Source organism: Fusarium venenatum (assembly GCF_020744135.1).
Source record: "Fusarium venenatum strain MPI-CAGE-CH-0201 chromosome Unknown EDB82scaffold_3, whole genome shotgun sequence".
Classification (NCBI taxonomy): Eukaryota; Fungi; Ascomycota; class Sordariomycetes; order Hypocreales; family Nectriaceae; genus Fusarium; species Fusarium venenatum.
Window position 1 is genome coordinate 7,554,115 of NW_027072131.1, and position 17,479 is coordinate 7,571,593.

The 17,479-nt window shown below is 46.1% G+C and overlaps 7 protein-coding genes across 7 annotated transcripts; 2 read left to right on the top strand and 5 right to left on the bottom strand.

The window, feature by feature from the left end:
- Nucleotides 1–172: 172 nt before the first annotated feature.
- On the top strand, nt 173–2,320 carry EDB82DRAFT_510350 (Alpha/Beta hydrolase protein). Its single transcript, XM_065608844.1, has 4 exons — nt 173–446; nt 501–788; nt 847–1,022; nt 1,076–2,320. Exons 1-4 carry the CDS (start codon nt 280–282, stop codon nt 1,999–2,001), a joined length of 1,557 nt encoding a protein of 518 aa, XP_065464285.1. The 5' UTR covers nt 173–279; the 3' UTR covers nt 2,002–2,320.
- A 261-nt stretch (nt 2,321–2,581) lies between these two features.
- Nucleotides 2,582–4,543, bottom strand: EDB82DRAFT_432305 (uncharacterized protein; the record flags this gene model as incomplete). The annotated part of the gene is made up of 4 exons (XM_025729071.2): nt 2,582–3,582; nt 3,644–3,990; nt 4,049–4,223; nt 4,285–4,543. 4 exons carry the CDS (start codon nt 4,541–4,543, stop codon nt 2,582–2,584), a joined length of 1,782 nt encoding a protein of 593 aa, XP_025583375.2.
- Nucleotides 4,544–5,096: 553 nt separating this feature from the next.
- Nucleotides 5,097–6,675, top strand: EDB82DRAFT_466200 (uncharacterized protein; the record flags this gene model as incomplete). The annotated part of the gene is made up of 2 exons (XM_065607900.1): nt 5,097–5,325; nt 5,362–6,675. The coding sequence occupies exons 1-2, from the start codon at nt 5,227–5,229 to the stop codon at nt 6,673–6,675; spliced, it is 1,413 nt and encodes a 470-aa protein (XP_065464286.1). The 5' UTR covers nt 5,097–5,226.
- A 584-nt stretch (nt 6,676–7,259) lies between these two features.
- Nucleotides 7,260–8,832, bottom strand: EDB82DRAFT_560137 (alcohol acetyltransferase; the record flags this gene model as incomplete). Its single annotated transcript, XM_065609726.1, has 3 exons — nt 7,260–8,403; nt 8,672–8,759; nt 8,805–8,832. 3 exons carry the CDS (start codon nt 8,830–8,832, stop codon nt 7,260–7,262), a joined length of 1,260 nt encoding a protein of 419 aa, XP_065464287.1.
- Nucleotides 8,833–11,540: 2,708 nt separating this feature from the next.
- On the bottom strand, nt 11,541–13,396 carry EDB82DRAFT_280311 (ankyrin repeat-containing domain protein). The gene has a single exon (XM_025729076.2). The coding sequence runs from the start codon at nt 13,173–13,175 to the stop codon at nt 11,571–11,573; it is 1,605 nt and encodes a 534-aa protein (XP_025583380.2). The 5' UTR covers nt 13,176–13,396; the 3' UTR covers nt 11,541–11,570.
- Nucleotides 13,397–13,439: 43 nt separating this feature from the next.
- Nucleotides 13,440–14,160, bottom strand: EDB82DRAFT_510358 (uncharacterized protein). The gene is made up of 3 exons (XM_025729078.2): nt 13,661–14,160; nt 13,521–13,594; nt 13,440–13,469 (listed from the first exon to the last, which is right to left on the bottom strand). The coding sequence occupies exon 1, from the start codon at nt 14,057–14,059 to the stop codon at nt 13,670–13,672; it is 390 nt and encodes a 129-aa protein (XP_025583381.1). The 5' UTR covers nt 14,060–14,160; the 3' UTR covers nt 13,440–13,469; nt 13,521–13,594; nt 13,661–13,669.
- A 1,170-nt stretch (nt 14,161–15,330) lies between these two features.
- EDB82DRAFT_560139 (major facilitator superfamily domain-containing protein) lies at nt 15,331–17,233 on the bottom strand (the record flags this gene model as incomplete). The annotated part of the gene is made up of 8 exons (XM_025729079.2): nt 15,331–15,960; nt 16,017–16,411; nt 16,469–16,617; nt 16,675–16,735; nt 16,806–16,902; nt 16,962–16,972; nt 17,024–17,101; nt 17,164–17,233. 8 exons carry the CDS (start codon nt 17,231–17,233, stop codon nt 15,331–15,333), a joined length of 1,491 nt encoding a protein of 496 aa, XP_025583382.2.
- Nucleotides 17,234–17,479: the final 246 nt, after the last annotated feature.

Here is a 17,479-nt window from a genome sequence, read left to right on the forward strand (position 1 = left end):
GGAAGACGGATCGGGCTACCGGGTCGGGATTGGGGTTAACGAGAGATGGCGCACTTATTTACCACTGATAGTGTCGGCAAGCGCACTTTTAGTATGGCCTAGGTATAACACTATAGTAGGTTGCCGCACCTGAATAGAAGTCCAGGGTAATGACTAGGGTAAAACATGTTTCCCTAGACACGAATCATTTTATCAACAAATAAATGAACAAACTTGTCGTTTACGTCTCATTACTATTGTTACCACAACTCCAAGTATAACGAATTTATTTTTAACATCATGGCTTCACTAAACCATCCCCAATTGGGGCACATCAAAGGTCTCATCCTTCACGACCAAGGAGTAGTTCAATATCTTGGTATCCAGTACGCTACCCTGGCTCATCGGTTTGCTCCTCCGGTTTTACGAACTAACTATGGAGGCACAATTGACGCGACAAGTCGAGGGCAAGTTCATAGTATATCAAGCCATCAATGCTAAACTAACGATGTAATACACAGCCCTCCAGTCGTTAGACCCCCGATAGCTTGCGACATTGAATTCGGTCTCATCCAAAAAACCCTCAATAAGCCCGAATACCCTCCCATGTCTGATCTAGATGGTCTGAATCTCGATATTACGATTCCGAAGGAAGCCGCCCGGAACCAAGATGAAAGACTCCCTGTTCTTGTTTTCATCCATGGAGGGGCTTTCATTATTGGTGATAGTGGAGCGCCGCATCAGGACATGGCGGCCATCGTCGCCTATTCTCAATCCATCGGAAAGCCAATTATTGGTGTGTCGATCAAGTGGGTCGTCGTCTTAATCACCGGAAATAACAGATCCATTGTACTAAGCCTTGAATAGTTACCGACTCGGAATAGCAGGCTTCCTTGACAGCCATGAGCTGAGAGCATCAGGTGCCCCAGCAAACAGAGGTCTGCTTGATCAAAAGACTGCATTCGAATGGATTCGTCGGAAAATTGGCGGGTTCTCAGGCGACCCAACCCGTATCACTGCTATTGGCCAGAGCGCAGGAGCCAGTAAGTATTCATGATGATTAGCACAAGGCAAGTCAACTGACGGTTATCGCAAGGCTCCGTCATGCATCTCATTGACATGGAGTCAACACTTTTTGATCGAGCCATTTGTCTGAGCGGGAACAACCTGGCAGTTCCCATGTCTACAAGATCTGCCGCTCAAGATGCGTATAAGTCTGTACTTGGCTGTCTTAAGATAGACTCAACTCTGTCCAGTGAAGACCAGCTTGCAGCATTGATCGCCATTTCGCCAGAAGATATCCTTTCTAAGGTTTCGCCCTCGATTTCCCTCCACCCAGTGATAGATACAGATGAAGAGCCCTCGTCCAAACAAATTGAAACCCATCTGGCCTCGCGTTCTTACAAAACGCCCCTGATGATTGGATCCACTGACTTTGATGCAGTCATATTTCAGGTCCTAGGTCTTTTCGAAGGTAGAGAGCAGGGATCCTTGGCTCGGGATTTCATCAAATATTTAACTGATAACGTTCCTGCGACGCGTCGCGCAAAGATTGAGAACCTTGTCGCCTTATACAACATCTCAGCAGCAGATAACGACGATGAGGCCCGTGTCAAGATAATCCAGTTTGCCACAGATCTTAAGTATTACGCCACGTCAAAGCACTACGCTTCATCTTGGCCTACCCAATCGTGGCTGTACTACTTTAATGAGTCTAACCCGTGGGAAGGGCCTCACCAAGGTCGCTCAGCTCACTGTCTTGACACAGCGTATCTATTCTTGAACTACAACAGCGTCATGAACGACTCGCAGAAGGAAACAGCAACAGGGTTTGCCCGCGATGTCATCGAGTTCACCAATGGAGGGTCACCTTGGGGTGAGTTTAATTCCTCTAGGGAGATAAAAGTGTATGGTACTCCTGGCAAGAGTCAGGCGCCGTCCGAGGAAGTGCAAGCTCTCTGGAGAGATATAGGGCTGGACAATCTAACTCAGGGCTGGAATGCGTTTTCGGCAAGACTGTAGTTGATGGTGTCGGGTAATCATGTGGCAGATTTCTCAGCCTGTCGCCGCAAATCATTAAAATATGATGGCGAAAATGGAATGAATTGGTTTATCGAAGATCGAGGTTGAAGGACAACAGACAGGAGAGACATGGATACGATCACGTGACTAAGTGCGTGACACTCTTCGCCTTCAACACAAAACACCTTGTAACAAGCATGCCACTGTTCACATGAGCTCTGACTGACAGTTAATCTCATTGAACAGGAAACCGTTATTTAATATTTCTATAGAGTATCTCCCAGGCTTTATTAATCGAATGATGGCGAGTTTTCGTCAGAAAATAAGAGTCAAGCCTGTTGTAGGCATCGAGGATCAAATATAGCTACTAAAGCCTTACTCCCTACGTGTTGATCGATTGATATACATAGTTGGACGTTTTATTAATGTATCTATTGAGTTCTTGATCTATACAATTGGATCAGCCTTGATGTTAAAGTCATTAGTATAATGAGGAGGTTCAAACTTCAACTCAGAAAAAGTATATATAGAAAAAATAACGTCTAGCATTGGACTCGCAAACTAATCAGCATTGAACCCATCAGTGAGAGAAGGGTCTCGCCATGTATTTGGCATCCGTCTCAGGTTTCCCCTCAGGTGGTACATCCACTACATCCTTGTTGACATACCAACTAGGATCACCCTGTTCCTCCTCCGGCATGACGCATAAACTCCATCCATTGCCTAACCACCCAAGTTTATTCTCATAAATTGAATCAAATTCAAAATCTTCCCATCTTGGTGCCCTCAACGTCTCGAGCGCGTGCATGACACTTCCAGGCCAAAGAGCCGAAACCCTGTCACCAAGCCCGTCCCCAGTCTTATACCACGACTTGCAGCTATCCATGTAGACGGTCTTCTTGAAGTACTCTTCGATGTATTCTGAAAAGTCCTTGACGCGAGCTCGTTTCGGCGCCATGGTAACGTAGTCTTCCTTTTGGAGCTTACGGATGCACTTGATGATGTAGTCACCTTGAGCTTCGATGAGAGCCGTCAGAGACCCAGATCCGAGCGCCGAATTAGGGCCGAGCATGGCGAAGTAGTTTGGGAAGTCATCCACTGTCATTGTGAGATACGTCTCAGGAATTGGATTGAATTTCTCCTGGATCGAGATTCCGTGTTTGCCAACGACAGGAAATGAGGGTTGGTGGGTGGTGTTGAAACCTGTTGCACAAACCAGGACGTCGATGTCGACTTGTTGATCCTCGTGGCCAGTCAGTTTCACTCCCGTCTCGTTAATGCTATCGATACGCTGTGTGATGAATTCCACGTTTGGCTGCATCAGGGCCTCGAGATAGCCTGGTCCAGGTGTGAGGCGACGACATCCCACACCAAACTCTGGCGAGAAGGATTCGAGAATATCGGGTCGTGAACCGAGGACTTGCTTGGTACTTTCTTTGAACGTGGCGACAAAATGCTGTTGCATTTCCGAATCTTTCAGAGTTGAAGCATGAACCATGTTGCCGTCGGCCTCGACGCGCTTGCGGAAGCGGAGATACGTGTCGTCGCTCTTGGCGAATTCTTCCAAGCGCTCAGGTGTCACTATTTATGTATTAGCATAGAGACATACCGGTCGAATTAGTCTTGGTTTTCGTTTACTCACTGTTGATCTCAGAAGGGTCCCAGCCCAGCCCCTTCATAGTCTCTTCGCCGAAGCGGTTCGAGATCCATACTTTGCTGCGGACGAAGACGCTCAGTTGGGCCCCCTCAACCTTTTGCAGTTTAGGTACGATTTGGATGGAACTGGATCCACCACCAATAATGCCGACCTTCTTGTTCTTAAAGTCGTATTCCTGGTCCCATGCCGCTGAGTGCATCTTCTTTCCTTTGAACTTGTCGAAGCCAGGAATGTCGGGCCACTTGTAATCATTGAGACCGCCCCGTGCAGAAATGAAGATGTCAACCTCTTCGGTAAACGCGTCTCCTACACTGGGTCGGACATTGACAATCCTGGTTGAAGTGTAAGCTTAACGGGTACAAAAGGATGATGCGGTTCGAGTGTTTGTACCATTTCTTCTTCGTGTCATCCCAAATGGCACTCGTTACTTTATGCTCCAGATGAATGAAGCGCTTGGCACCGTACTTCTCTGCGACGCCGTTGATATAATCACAGATTTCGTGCGAAGGGGCGTAAAAGCCTGACCACGCTCTGTTCGAAGCAAAGGCATACTGATAAGAGTGAGCTATATATCGGTAGTCATGTCAGCCAATGGTTACTAGTCCCTGTAAAATGGCCTCACTTACACGGAATATCGCAGGCACAACCTGGATACCGGTTCTCCCACCAAGTTCCTCCAATACCATCATTCTTATCGTAAATCTTGAGGTCAATGTTGCGCAGGCGCTGGGGAATTCTGATACCTAAGTAGACACCAGAATAACCAGCACCGATGACACGAATCTTGAGTGGTCTTTGGTTTTCGATTGGTGCATCTTTGCACGTAAATGGTTGATGATGACCATTGGTTGAGGTTGTTGGATTTCCGTTTCCGTCGGTGTTCATGGCGTGGGTCGTCACGACAGCAGTTTTGAGAGCTTTGTTCGAAGAAACGAGCGTCATGACGAAAGGATTGTTTGATGAGAGTTACAAGTCGTATAGAGGAGTGAGTTGATAATTGAGAAATACCAATTGAACCTTTGCCGAGGATTCTAGACAAGTATATGATTCGACGATAACGAGATGTTTCTCAATCGCTATCATGAACGCATTAATATACATTCATCCGGCTTCATCGGAAAGATCTTTCAGGTGTTCGGTGCTCGCCTCTTGACACCGATGGATATCAATAGTCATGGTGTCGTTGCCGTCGGTATGAGTTGGTCTCATGCGGGCCGTGTGTACAACCCAAATTCTCGCCTATACTTCCTCGCGTGACTAATCATGGTGATAATCCCCGAGGCGGCAAGTGCACTACCCATGATGCTGTGTTGTGGGGGGAACGCTGCCGCCAATGTGGGACGGTGTCTGCACAATACAAGGGTATACTATTCATGACAATCTTATTCATCAAAGAGATGCCTTGTCATTTGTGTATCCATCCACGAGAGAGGCTGCCGATTGTGATTTGTCAATTAACCCCACGATGTCAGGAGACTATCAGATCATGATTGAGGCCAATTTGGGCAAACAAACAACCATGAAAACTCAAAAGCTGCACAAAGCCTAAATACGACAATTCAGAAATTATGCCGCCTAAGAAGTATGCTTACCATCTTCACCCATTTGGGTGGGAAAACGATCCACCGGAAGAGAGATTCAAGGTCACCACCCTTGACTACCTCACTGTCTGTACTTACAACAACTACGCTCTCTTCTTTAAGCTCGAAGATTCAGAGAAGAAAAGGGCTCTTGAAATTTTGAAAACTGGACTAGAGAGAACTCTGGCTCAGGCGAGGCATTATTGCTGTACTATTGAGAAAGACCCAGGTGGCGGTCACTCTTTTGTCAAGAAAAAAGACAGCACGGTTCTCTTTTCCGTCCACTGGCTCGACGCTGCCAGGGATATCGAGAAGTATCCTTCGTTCGAGGACCTCGAAAGAACCCATTTTAGTGCTGTGACACTTGGCGATCTCGAACAATGGAGTGTATACCCAATGACATATGGCGAGAAGCCAGAGGCTCATCCGGACAATAGTCCCATTGTATCAGCTTTCCGAGCCAATTTTATCCGGGGAGGACTGGTTTTTAACATTCACCATCACCATTACGCAAACGATGTCATGGGTTGGGCAGGCTTCGTTCATCAGCTGGCTGAAAATTGCTATGCTGCTGTCAACAACACTGAATATCCTACCTGGGATCCTCTCAATCTCGACCTCTCGCGTCTCATCAAACAAGAGCCGCCAGAAGAGGGAAAAGTCGATGGGCCGCCACCTTCAGAACGTCACCCTGGGCACCAAGGTGGCGTATCACTGTTGTTCCACCTTCCAAAAAGCAAAGCCGTCGAGCTTAAGGCCAAGGCTATGCCCACTGGTGGAAATTGGATCTCGACATATGACGCCTTTTCAGCTTTCATCTGGCGCAACTTGACAAGGATTCGAGCTCCCATCTTCAATCCTGACCCGTCATCGATTCTGTACTGGTGCGAGGCCATCGATATGAGACGCCGTATGCATAGTCCCAAGGTCCCTCCACGAATTCAGCATAATGTCATGTTTGCAGCGACATCTCTCACAGCGCCTATTACACAGCCAACAGTGGCGCAGATTATCTCTGAGTGGTCTCTTTCTCAGTTGGCCTCATACATACGTCAATTGACCAACAGTGTCACGCAGGAGAATCTCGACGAGACACTGGAGATAGTTGCGACAATTCGTGACAAGACATCTCTAAATGCTCGTGTGGATGCGCAGCCTCCGTTATCAATCTTGCAAACTGACCATAGAGATGCCAACATCACGTCTGCTGACTTTGGTTTCGCGAAACCTACCACGTATCGTCATCTGCTGGATCGTATTACCGAGGGAGTTATCATTATTTACCCACCCCGAGATACTTCGATGGAGTCTGACGAAGGTTGCGAATTTGCGATATTCTACGAGAAGAGGTTGGCCCAGGATCTTATAAATGATCGCGAGTGGAATGAATACTTTGAGTACAGAGGTGTTGATGCCGAGGATAGAAGTATGAATTGAGATAGTAATAGTCTGCCTGCGTTTCGTATACTCAATTTCACAGATGGCAGGATCTTTTTATGTAGTCTTGGCTCGCGTCTCACATGAGCAAAGGGCTCTCGATGCTCTGTTTAACTTCGGGCTCTATGGCAAGCCAAAAAGGAAAGTGTGCAGATTGTGTAACATTTGCACAAGTTATGCATCGAGTGTCTTATCATCTATGAAGATCAATTTGCTTGATAGGAAAACCCCGACCACTCCCTCATTTCTCACCTCACAGCAATTCCAATCCCGCAGTTGTAGTGTCACATTTTCTTACTTGGCTCACGTAATTTGATTCAGGACTTTTAATGCATTTATATGCATCAACAGAACCTACGTTCAGAAACTCTGGTCTCCTGTCTCGACCATGCTGTTCCTCGAAATGGACTTATTATGCAAACGGGGATACCATTGGACAGGCAAACATTGCGATGTTAGTTATGCAAATTGAAAACCCCGTAAAAGGGAAGGATTTAATGCAAGTTATTCCTATATAAGGTTCCATGACTTTCGAGTATGAAACTACTCAGTCTACCAAATGCGTCTCCAGTTGGTCTTCTCTATCATTTTTTATCATCAGCAGGTCCAAATCGACCCTGCAACTCTCGCGTAACCTGATCAACCAACGATTCTTCAATGACACCCTCCGCCCACGTAACGCTCATAACAAACGATCCACCTTTCTTGCTGACACAGTTGAACCCTATCGTTGGGGTGACACTACTCGCACATTGTGAAAAGACAACCTTTTCCAGCTTTAGACCGCCACTTTTTGGTGGAGTGACATCGGATACCAAGCCAAGATTGGATAATTCATATGAGATTCTCCTATCCGCAGGACCTTGGTTCTGATACTGCGATAGTAAATCCGGAATGCGGTTCAGGTTTGTAGCCATACTTCCGTGAGGAAACTCTCCAACCTTGGTGGCTACATCATTACTAAATGACTTTGCCAGTTCCATTATATACCCCGCCTCTTCTTCAGATCCAAGCTCAAACTCCTGCAGCATTTCTAGCTCTTCACGAGATGTGTAGCTTGTCAAGTACGAGATGTGATTGACAATGTCCCTTGCTGAGGTCTTTGTGTGATTTCGTGCTGAGAAAGGCGTTATAGAACGAATTCCAGGGATATCGTCTGGAATACAATGCCAGAGAGAAGTGCATATCACCGCATGCAGGTATCCAGTAAGCGTAACTCCTGCTTTCTTGCATTTTTGAAGTGTAGCAACGAGATGTTCAGCTGGGATATTCACTATTCGAACCATGGATCTGAATGTGGCATCGGTCGTTTGTTGTGCTCCTACCCAAGCTTTGCGATCATCAGCGCCAGAAGTGCAAATAGTGCAGCTGCATGAAAAGCAGTCGATGCATTCCTCAAGAGTGACCGGAGCGGCTACAGGTTCATTGAAAGTCATTGGCCATGTAGGCTTGGTGAGTGATGCTGAAAGCCTCTCGAAGTTTTCTCCTAGAGACGTATGGAATGCAATTCCACTTAGCCCATCAGCAATACTGTGGTGTGCAAAGAATGCAATATCAATCCTCCTAGGGGAAGTACTGAGGACGTCCCAGTTTCCTGGGAAGTGGTCCAACACAATGACCTGCCATGCTGGTTTGTTGACGAGCCAGTCCTCCTCGTGGATGTCCTCAAGTAGCCGAGATAGTAGCGTATCTGATTCTGCCTCGTCATCGATTGAGATACAGTTACTGCTGTGAAAAGTTCTCAAGATGTCCTGTCGATCGATCTAATCAAGTTGTTTAAATAACGCAATACTAGCTTCTGTCTTCTCCGATATGCCGTATAGTAAGGCAGAGTGTTGTCGAATCGTGGCTTGAAGACTGAGTTCTAGAGCGAAGTAGAATTTCTCTAGCGGTATGCTAGCTTTATCTTCTAACGCTATATAATATGTTGCAGTCACGCATGCAGAGCGATATTGTCCCAAGGCATGTCGGACTGTATAATATCTTCCCAGAATACCTGTTATATTTGCTTAGCATTTTGTATATTTTGTAGTCAAGGCTACAGGAAAAGTAGTCTACAGGAATAGTAGTCTTCGTTTTGTAATCTGTACAAGCCAAGTTTAACTGCAACCAAGAGAGTTTATACTTACCCAAAGAAGTATACTTGTTGTTAATCATTGTGGACTTTTAATGTGCCAGTGGGAAAGATTGAGACAATTATTGTGGGATAAATATAACCGAGTTGTTATCTACTGCTATCGGCCATTGCCCCACAGCTCTGTGTTATCTGCATCTCTACAGTTTCTGTTGATGTGCTGTGAAGTACATGTACCGTACAGAATCTTTAATAAAGCTATGTGAATGTGTAAAACCCTTGTATACTCTTGAGTTAATCCTTGTCGCTCCCTCGAAAGGCAATTGAATCGCTTGAATTGCTTCTTTATATCGTGTGGAGAATGTCGAGGGTATAGGCAACATGGAGAGCAGTGCCTAAATACACTTTTCCCCTTCAAGAACTTCTCCGAAGTAATAGTACATGGAGACTCCGTGTATTTCCCGGAAACATTAATCCCGATCGCAAGGACCAGACAACGAACAACCTGTGCGACAAACTCTCATCTTTCATCTTGAATATCAAGACCTTATAGGTGGGCTGCTTCGTCCATCTTGCCAAACTTAGCATTGGTAATATGAATATCACCATTCAATAGGCCCATCCCTTGATGGCTCGAACTACATTGAATCTCCCATTGATGTCTCGCACTCGGCAAGTTTCTCCTGCGGACATGTGGATGATATCTTTATCCTAGCTATGTAAGGGCGAGGTATTTCATCCATCTTGAACCCAAGGTAGATATTTTGGGAAGCTTCGACGCGGAGACGAGAGTCGAGATAGTCGAACGAACCGAACTTGACCGAGACATGATTTTGTTCCATCAGAGTACTGTAGCAAAAGACCTATGTACTCCGACAAGCTGTCGTTCTTTCGGCAACACGGAGTCACTGCAATGACGTTTTCAAGAGATGCTTGGGACCAGTGAAAGTCCTCACTGGAGTTCGAACCCGGTTGTGGAGATGCAGGCACCGGGAGATTAAGAGCTCCGGATTGTATTGACGCTTCAGAATCGAATATAAAGTTTCTTATAACAGCTGATCCCAACGTCGACGCCTGTTACTTCTTTGAAAGGTGTCCTGAAAATGAGGGGTGTGTTGACTTTGCTGAGTTTCTCTCTGACTGGAAGACAGTAGTGTCCTCCTGTAGGCAACCTTCTCAATCCTGGTTACAAGTCTCGTTCTGATGGAAAATGGACAGTCAAAACATTACAACTACCGGTGCCTAACAATGACACTGTCTCCAAGGTCAGAGCAAGGGATGGTGATAAATGCATCATCACTGGCCTACAAAGTTCGTTGTTCCATCCGTTGATCGTCACGCCTATTCCTCGCATTTGTATTTCACTCGGCAAGGTAAGAAACAACACTCTATGCTTGTATGGCTACGTCGACGATTGTTAACGGTTGTCATAATGGCCTCAATTGGAGACACTCAAAGTTCTTCTAGGACCAGATTTCCATGACTTGCTAAGTAATACCGGCAAGGTTGATGGTCCTCAGAACTACCTACTCGTCCGCCGCTTTGCTGCACTTGCATTTTCGCAAGGCTATTTCAGATTCAAATTTTCCTGGGATCCAAATGTAAGTCCCTATTTCCATCCATAGGTATTAACCTCTTCAAAACGGTTTCTGAATTTTGTTAAGTATAGCATTTGGCAAGTCCTTGTTGGTGGCTCCGATAAGCCATCAATCATAGACAAGCTACCGATGACCAGAAGGGGCTGTTTCAAGGACTATTCAGAGTCCGGAAATCCCTTTCCTAATAAATCCCTACTAGAGGTGTTCCCTCGATTTGTGAAAGCTAATAGTTGGTATCGAGTCTCTACAGTTATTGTTTTGAAACAACAAAAGCCCCCACCGGTCAGCACCAAGCCTCCCCAGTCATTCAGCTATCATCTATCGGAATATGGTGCGGGAATATATTCTGCATTTTGTCTTTTGATGCCGTCCAGAGTCAGAGCACAGATTTATCGTGGCATGTGGCATCTCGGGGCATATCTATACGGATTGTCATCCAGCTCCAATGTGTAGCGACTCCCTTTTGGCATGTATCTCAAGAAGGCTGGGCAAAGAAACGATCAAAGTCTAGCAAGCGAGTACGGTGCCTTGCAGTCTCTGCAGAGACTTACGCATGTACCCGTCCCACGCCCATTGGATCTCGTTTCTGGTCCAGACACATCTTGCTTGCTGACAACTCGACTTCCGGGGTATCCTGTTGACAGTTGTCTGGACGCCATGAGCGACAACGAAGTAGATGCCTTTATCAATGAACTGCAGAGATATTTGAGCGAGCTTCGAGCGATTCCTAAACAAGTTGGCATGGATTATGCCATCAACAACGCGGTTGGGGGGCCTGTTATGACTATCGCATGATTGCTGGTCAAGACTATGACGAAGCAAAAGGCGACCTCATTGAACCATTCGAGACAGTAGACAACTTCAACAAAAAGCTCCAGACCCCAGCACTTCCTGGTGTCGCCCACAAATCGGGACACAAGATTGTCTTTACACATGGGGATCTAAATATGAGAAACATCCCAATGCACAACGGTAGAGTCTCTGGCATAGTGGATCGGGAAAGCGCTGGCTGGTTCCCTGATTATTGGGAGTAAACAAAGGCTCTTTTTGTAACCAGAGTCCACAAGCGGTGGCTGAGGATTATAGATCGGGTATTTCCATTTTTGGGGGACTTTGAGGATGAATCTGTTACGGAGCGCCAGCTATGGAAATATTGTATGTAAAATCTCTTTCGTCTTTAGCAGCAAGGCTACCGTGATAATCTAAACAGTACCATAAAATATTCACCAAGCACGCGGCTTTCGTAATTCCAGCCACTGAATATCATCTTCTTCCCTCAGCTTCTTCTGTTCCAGAAGTAGCTGTTGCGCCGTCTTTCCATCGCCATTCTGTAGTATTTTCACCCCCGCATTCCCGGCAACCTTCGACACCATTCCGATAATATCGTCTTGTTTTTTCCTCGACTCTTGACCATGGTAGGGGTATGAAATAGCGAGATGAAGCGGTGTGTTATGCTTCATATTCATCAAATTGGGGTCGGCGCCTTGCTCCAGCAAAAAAGAAACAACGTCGGCAGGACTCATTTCCGCCAATGCCAGATGTAACGGCGAGTTTCCGTTCTCGTCAGTGTCCATGACACTGGCTCCGTGGTCACACAGAATACCCATAGCTTGAATGTCGGCCTTGTCGGCTGTGAAGGCGTGGCCTAGTATGGTGTGCAACGGCGTCTCCTTCCTGTTGTTCCGTATGCTTGCGTCGGCACCTTTACTGCAAAGCAATTCCAGAATTGCATTATATTGCTTGTAGTCTCGAGCAGGATGTTGCGTAGCATAGTGTAGTGCTGTGTTTCCGAGGCTATCTTGCATGTTGATTGCCGAAGGGTCGATATCAAGCAGGATATTCATAATCTTGATGATATCCTCAATCATTTGTGTTTGTTCAGCCTCCAACATGTAAGGTTTCTGCGCAAAGGACATGTAGCTGCGATTCACCCAATGAAGTGGATGGCTACCACTACTGTCGCGAGATGACACCATATCTCGAATATCAACTCCAGAACCTCGACAGTCGAAAAGAGTCTGGATGACATTGACGTTGGCATGAAACATTGCAAAAGAGATTGCAGTCATGTCGGAAACAGGTTCATAGTCGAGTCCAAGACGGCGTCCTGTTACCTTGGCATGAACATCAGCGCCGCCATCGATAAGCCTTTTGACCAGCTCTGGACTTGCCCATCGTACAGCTGATGTCAGAACTGTGTGGGTTGTACGCTCAGGGTGCACAGCAACATCAGAAGCAGAAGCACCCCGGTCCAACAGCAAGTTCATTACAGCTTCGCTTTTTTCGACTGATGGCTCCCGGGTGTCCACCTCGCCGTAACCGCCTGGCCAGATACTAGCAGCCTCCAGAATGGGGGTGCAGCCAAACGTATCGCGTCCATGGATATCAGCATAAGGTGGCTGGTTATCGAGTAAAAATCGTACAAAGTCCACATCAGCTTTGTGTGCAGCCTCATTGAGGAGGGACCACATTTCTTTCCTGTAGCTCACACATTCGGGTACGGTTTCCTGGTGAGACAGAAGGAATCGAAGTACCCCATGACTACCTCTTTCGTGTGCGAAGTGGAAGACAGAGTAATAGTCGGGGCCATCGTAGTCCTCGCCTCCAATCATCCAAGGGTCAATGGCAAGATATTGCTTGAGAGAATCGACATCGTCACGGCACATTATCTCACGAAATAGTCCACGGGCTCCGTTTTCGTATAGGATAGTACCATCTGGCCCTGTCATTGTCACAGGCACATTAGGAATGTGACCTTCGTAGTACTTGATCGGGGCGTGGCTGAATTTCTCATACGCTGGTTCTGTTGGTTGGCGAGCAGAAGACATGATTGAAAATACGAAAGTTGGAAGGAATGAGAAAACATATCCAGAAGTGGAAGATGATTTCGAGCATTTAATGAAATTATCTTCGTCGGTACTATTCTGGGGCGTTTACCTAGCCGAGTGACTCGTCGCCGGACTTTTAATTTCTTAATTCGTTCTCGATCCCACTTTGCAACTCCGCTTCATGAGACAATCAGCCCCGTATCGTCTATAAAAGTGGAAACTTCGAGTGCTGCCCTGACATGGCAATAGTTCTGTGTGCTGTTCTGGGGATCACTTTTGAATGGCTGAGCGGACCTATCCAGGTAAGCAGAGATAAACAGAGCAACGTGTTCCTTATTCTTTCACCTGTTGTGCCATCTTTTGAGATGATGCCTGTCAGACGACAATTCAGTTCTGTACCCATCGTCATCTTCCTCGGCCTTGTTGAATGAATTGTTGCTGTCAGCAAACTCCAGTTGTCGAATGAGTAAATCGGTCCTTAATACCATTGAAGGCTAACCTCTAGCGAAGTGGAACGTCCGATAAACAAATCTCTCGGAAACAGAGTACTCGATTTTGACCTTTCCGTTCTTTCCATCCATGGTAAAGACAGGCCATCGATCATTGATGAACATCGCGGGCGTGCTATCGATGTCGTCACCCAACCATTCTAGATCAGGGTAGAACCCAACGTTGTGGTCTGGGTCATTAGCTGTGGAAAGAAATGTAGTGATCCGATTGACAACATCGTATGGTTCGGGAATGAACGAGTGATGCACGCAGTAGCCAACCTTCTCACCAGGGAAATGCTGGCTTATTCGCAAAAGACGCCTCGAGGGGCTCACAGTGGCGGTGATTCCATTATTTCCGAAGGAATAGGAACAGGTTCTATTTGGTGTTTCCATATTTGAGAACAAAATTATGTGATTACAATGTTGTGATAAAATTCGAAGTCAAGATGCGAAGGTGGAAGAAAACGTACTAGCTGACTGAGTTAATTGATCCGGTTGAAGTAATGATCTGACAGTGTTTTCAGCTGCGTAGAGGGGAATGAGTATGCAGTAATCGACGCTCAAAGTGCAAATATTGGTGCCAAGCCATGCGAATTTCAGCTATGGATGCATGTTGGCCCAACTCATCACAAGACGGAAACCGTCACGGCCCTTGAGAATGGCCTCTTTCCACGAGATCTGCAGTCGGTGGCTGAAAATATTGCGATATTTTTTAGAATTCCCTCAGCACGATATTTTTTGTGTTCAGACATACAAAAACTCCTAGTGAGAATATTGGCTACACCTATATTGAAGCAAATAGATCTCTCTCCTTTTACCTGTGAAAATAATTTGTAACTGGCATCTTGTTATCTTTCGATCAAACTTCCGTATCTCAGGTATCAGCTACCATTGATAGTACGTTGCGAAAAAGGCTAGCCCAGGTACATATGTGACTGCAGAAGCCTGCCTAGTGATCTCAGTTCAGATCCCTGCAAAGTACTGTCGGGAAATCTGTCATACCTGCTCAAGCAAGAGCCATGTAATTTACTCCATAACCAACAGTCAGAGCCCCTGCTTAGCCACGGTCAGGAATGGCGGCTGATCTACGGATACAAAGTAATTATTATTCCCCGACGCGAGAATTTTCGCCGACCGCGTCAGATCTTACCCTGTAGACGGCCCAACAGTTGATCTTCTGCCATCATCTGAGCTCATAAATCGCTACAGAACACCAAGACGGCTATCTGATAGCAAGTAATCTTTTTCTACTGTTAGAAATTCTAACCAAAGTCTTTTTCTGACGTCTATTCATAGTCAATTAAACATATTGGTTCTTCGGTGTTTAATCAGAGTTCACCTACAGCCTAAATTCCAATACAAGGATGGTAAACTGCAAAGAGGCCGAACCATTTTGTGTGGCCACTACTTTCAGGTCTATTTTTAGCAAGCTTTTAACGAAGCTCCATTGGCCTACCCAGACAAATTAGGCCCACATTTTGAAATGTACAGAAGCCTCTTATTAAACGACCTTGTTTTTGCCAATGAATGCAGATGGAGTTTTTAAACAAGTATTGTTGAGGAAGTTGGACTCAAAGAGACTGTATAGATAGTTTATTTAGGTGCATAGGTAGATACCTATATTAAGGTTGAAGTTATAAACTTCTACTTTTCTTATGCCAGTATTAATAACTTGCAACAGTCGTCTTAGCGTCTTTCGACTGGGCTTCCACACTTCCACTGTCCGCAGACTCAATACCGTTCCCGGAGCTAGCATCTTCATTTGCCGCAAGACGCATTTCCAAATCGGGATGCTTTGTCTTCCACCTCTTCATGTACCAAACACCACCCATCAAGATTGCCCACATAGTAAACTCGAATACCGTCGCCGCGGGATATCCATGAGGAAACTTCGGTGCCTCGACCGTGGGGAATGTAAAGAGAGGTATCCAGATTTGGTTACAGAATCCCAGAGTCATCATGGAAGAGATGATCAGTCCTCTTTCTCCATAATTCCCCTTTAGTGTCGAGTTGACCCATGAGTAGAGAATGGGCGACGCCATGCCTGAGAATCCACCGAAGTAAAATGCCACGAATTTTAGGCCATCGGGTACTGACCAGATAGACAAGACAATACAGGCGAAGAAGACGAAAGAGGCTTGGAAGGTCCAAAGACCACGTAGACTGAGACAGCCAGCGAGAGTTGTGCCGAGCCAGGACGAAATGGCACGTAGGAGATCGATAAACGTGGGAAGAATGTTGACCAGCTCAATCGAGTAACCAGTACTGCGAAGCCAAAGAGCCATGTAACCGGTCTATTGGTAAACAATTAGTTTCCAGTGTGACATTAGACAGTCGGAAAAACACTTACCCAGTAATGCGCCTGGCACAAGAAGATATAGCACGACACACAGATCCACCACATAGGTCGGCTCAAGGTGTACTTGAATGTCTTCCAAGTAATACCCTCCTTCTCTACAGTGGGGATACGTTTGAGTGCAAGGGCGTGCTCTTCCTCTGTCATGTACCATCTCCTCGGCGAAGTAGGCAGACCAGGCCAGACGACAAATCCAACGAAAGCAATAGGCAGAGTAATGATACCCTGAACAATGAAGAGCCATCGCCAACCTGCACGTCCAAAGACGCCGTCGAGATTTCGGTATGCTGCAGCCTGGAGGTATCCCGAGAACATGGAACCTAGTGAGTTGCCCATGAACCAGACACCTGCTCTCTTGAAAAGTTCTTCATTCTTGAACCAAGAGCCAACTATCATGATTACTGTTAGTTGACGGCGTCAATAGTCAAGGATTATGTGAGACGTACGGATGAGATGAGTGCCGCCGAATGAGCTAGCCTCGAGAAACCCTGTGATGGCTCTTAGGATATATAGGTGCCAGCTATGCTTGATTTCAGATTGACAAAAAGCAATAACTGCCCAAATGATTTGAAGCGTGGGGAGCAAGAATGGTGCCCTAACATGGTCAGTTTCCTGTCATCTCACACAATATTGTGGATGCTATTCTACTCACAGCTTTCCTTTGGTTTGTAACGTCATCAGAGGGATTTGGCCCAACACGTATGCTGTATTGTCTGTATTTGCGTAAGTTTGGGGACTGTCGCATCGAATGAAAACTTTGGAAAAAATGTGATAAGGACTTACAGGCCACGACATAGTAGTTGAGCTCATTTCCATAGGCATGGAGATCCTCTTTCATGCCAGAGACGTAGGCATTGGTAATGTTTTGTTGGCCGAGGAACTCAACAACATAGTTAGCAGAAAGTTATGGCAGATACTGGGCTGATAAGGTGAACAAACGCGACAGAAGACTGGTTTATGTTAGTAACGCGTGACAACCGGCGAGAAGTAGTCGGACTCACAACTTAAACATCCAAATATCAGAATAGCAAGATCAAGCTTTCGGAGTAGCTTTCTTTCTTCCTTTGGGTAGTGAGATGCTGTTGTGCTGTTAGTCAACCCAAGGAAGTGAGACAAGCGATTGGGGTTTCTATAGACGTACGATACCAGTCGAAGACAGATACGACAACTGCTCCGACCTTGTTCTTCTTGACAGTTGTGATCACGCCCATCTTGAAACAACCAACACCTCTGCAGGGTGTATTATGGTACGATGATCTGGCGATGTTTTGCTGCGTTGGAAGAGAAGTGATCAGCCAATTGGTAGAGTTTTATACAACACAGGTATACGGTTCGCCAATGCGACTACGGAGCTCATTCCAAGCTACAGGTATGGCGAGCTATACCCCTAGACTATGTATCCACAGATAGTTCTTTACCATAATAAATCATCTCGATGCCACGGTCTCTAATCTGGG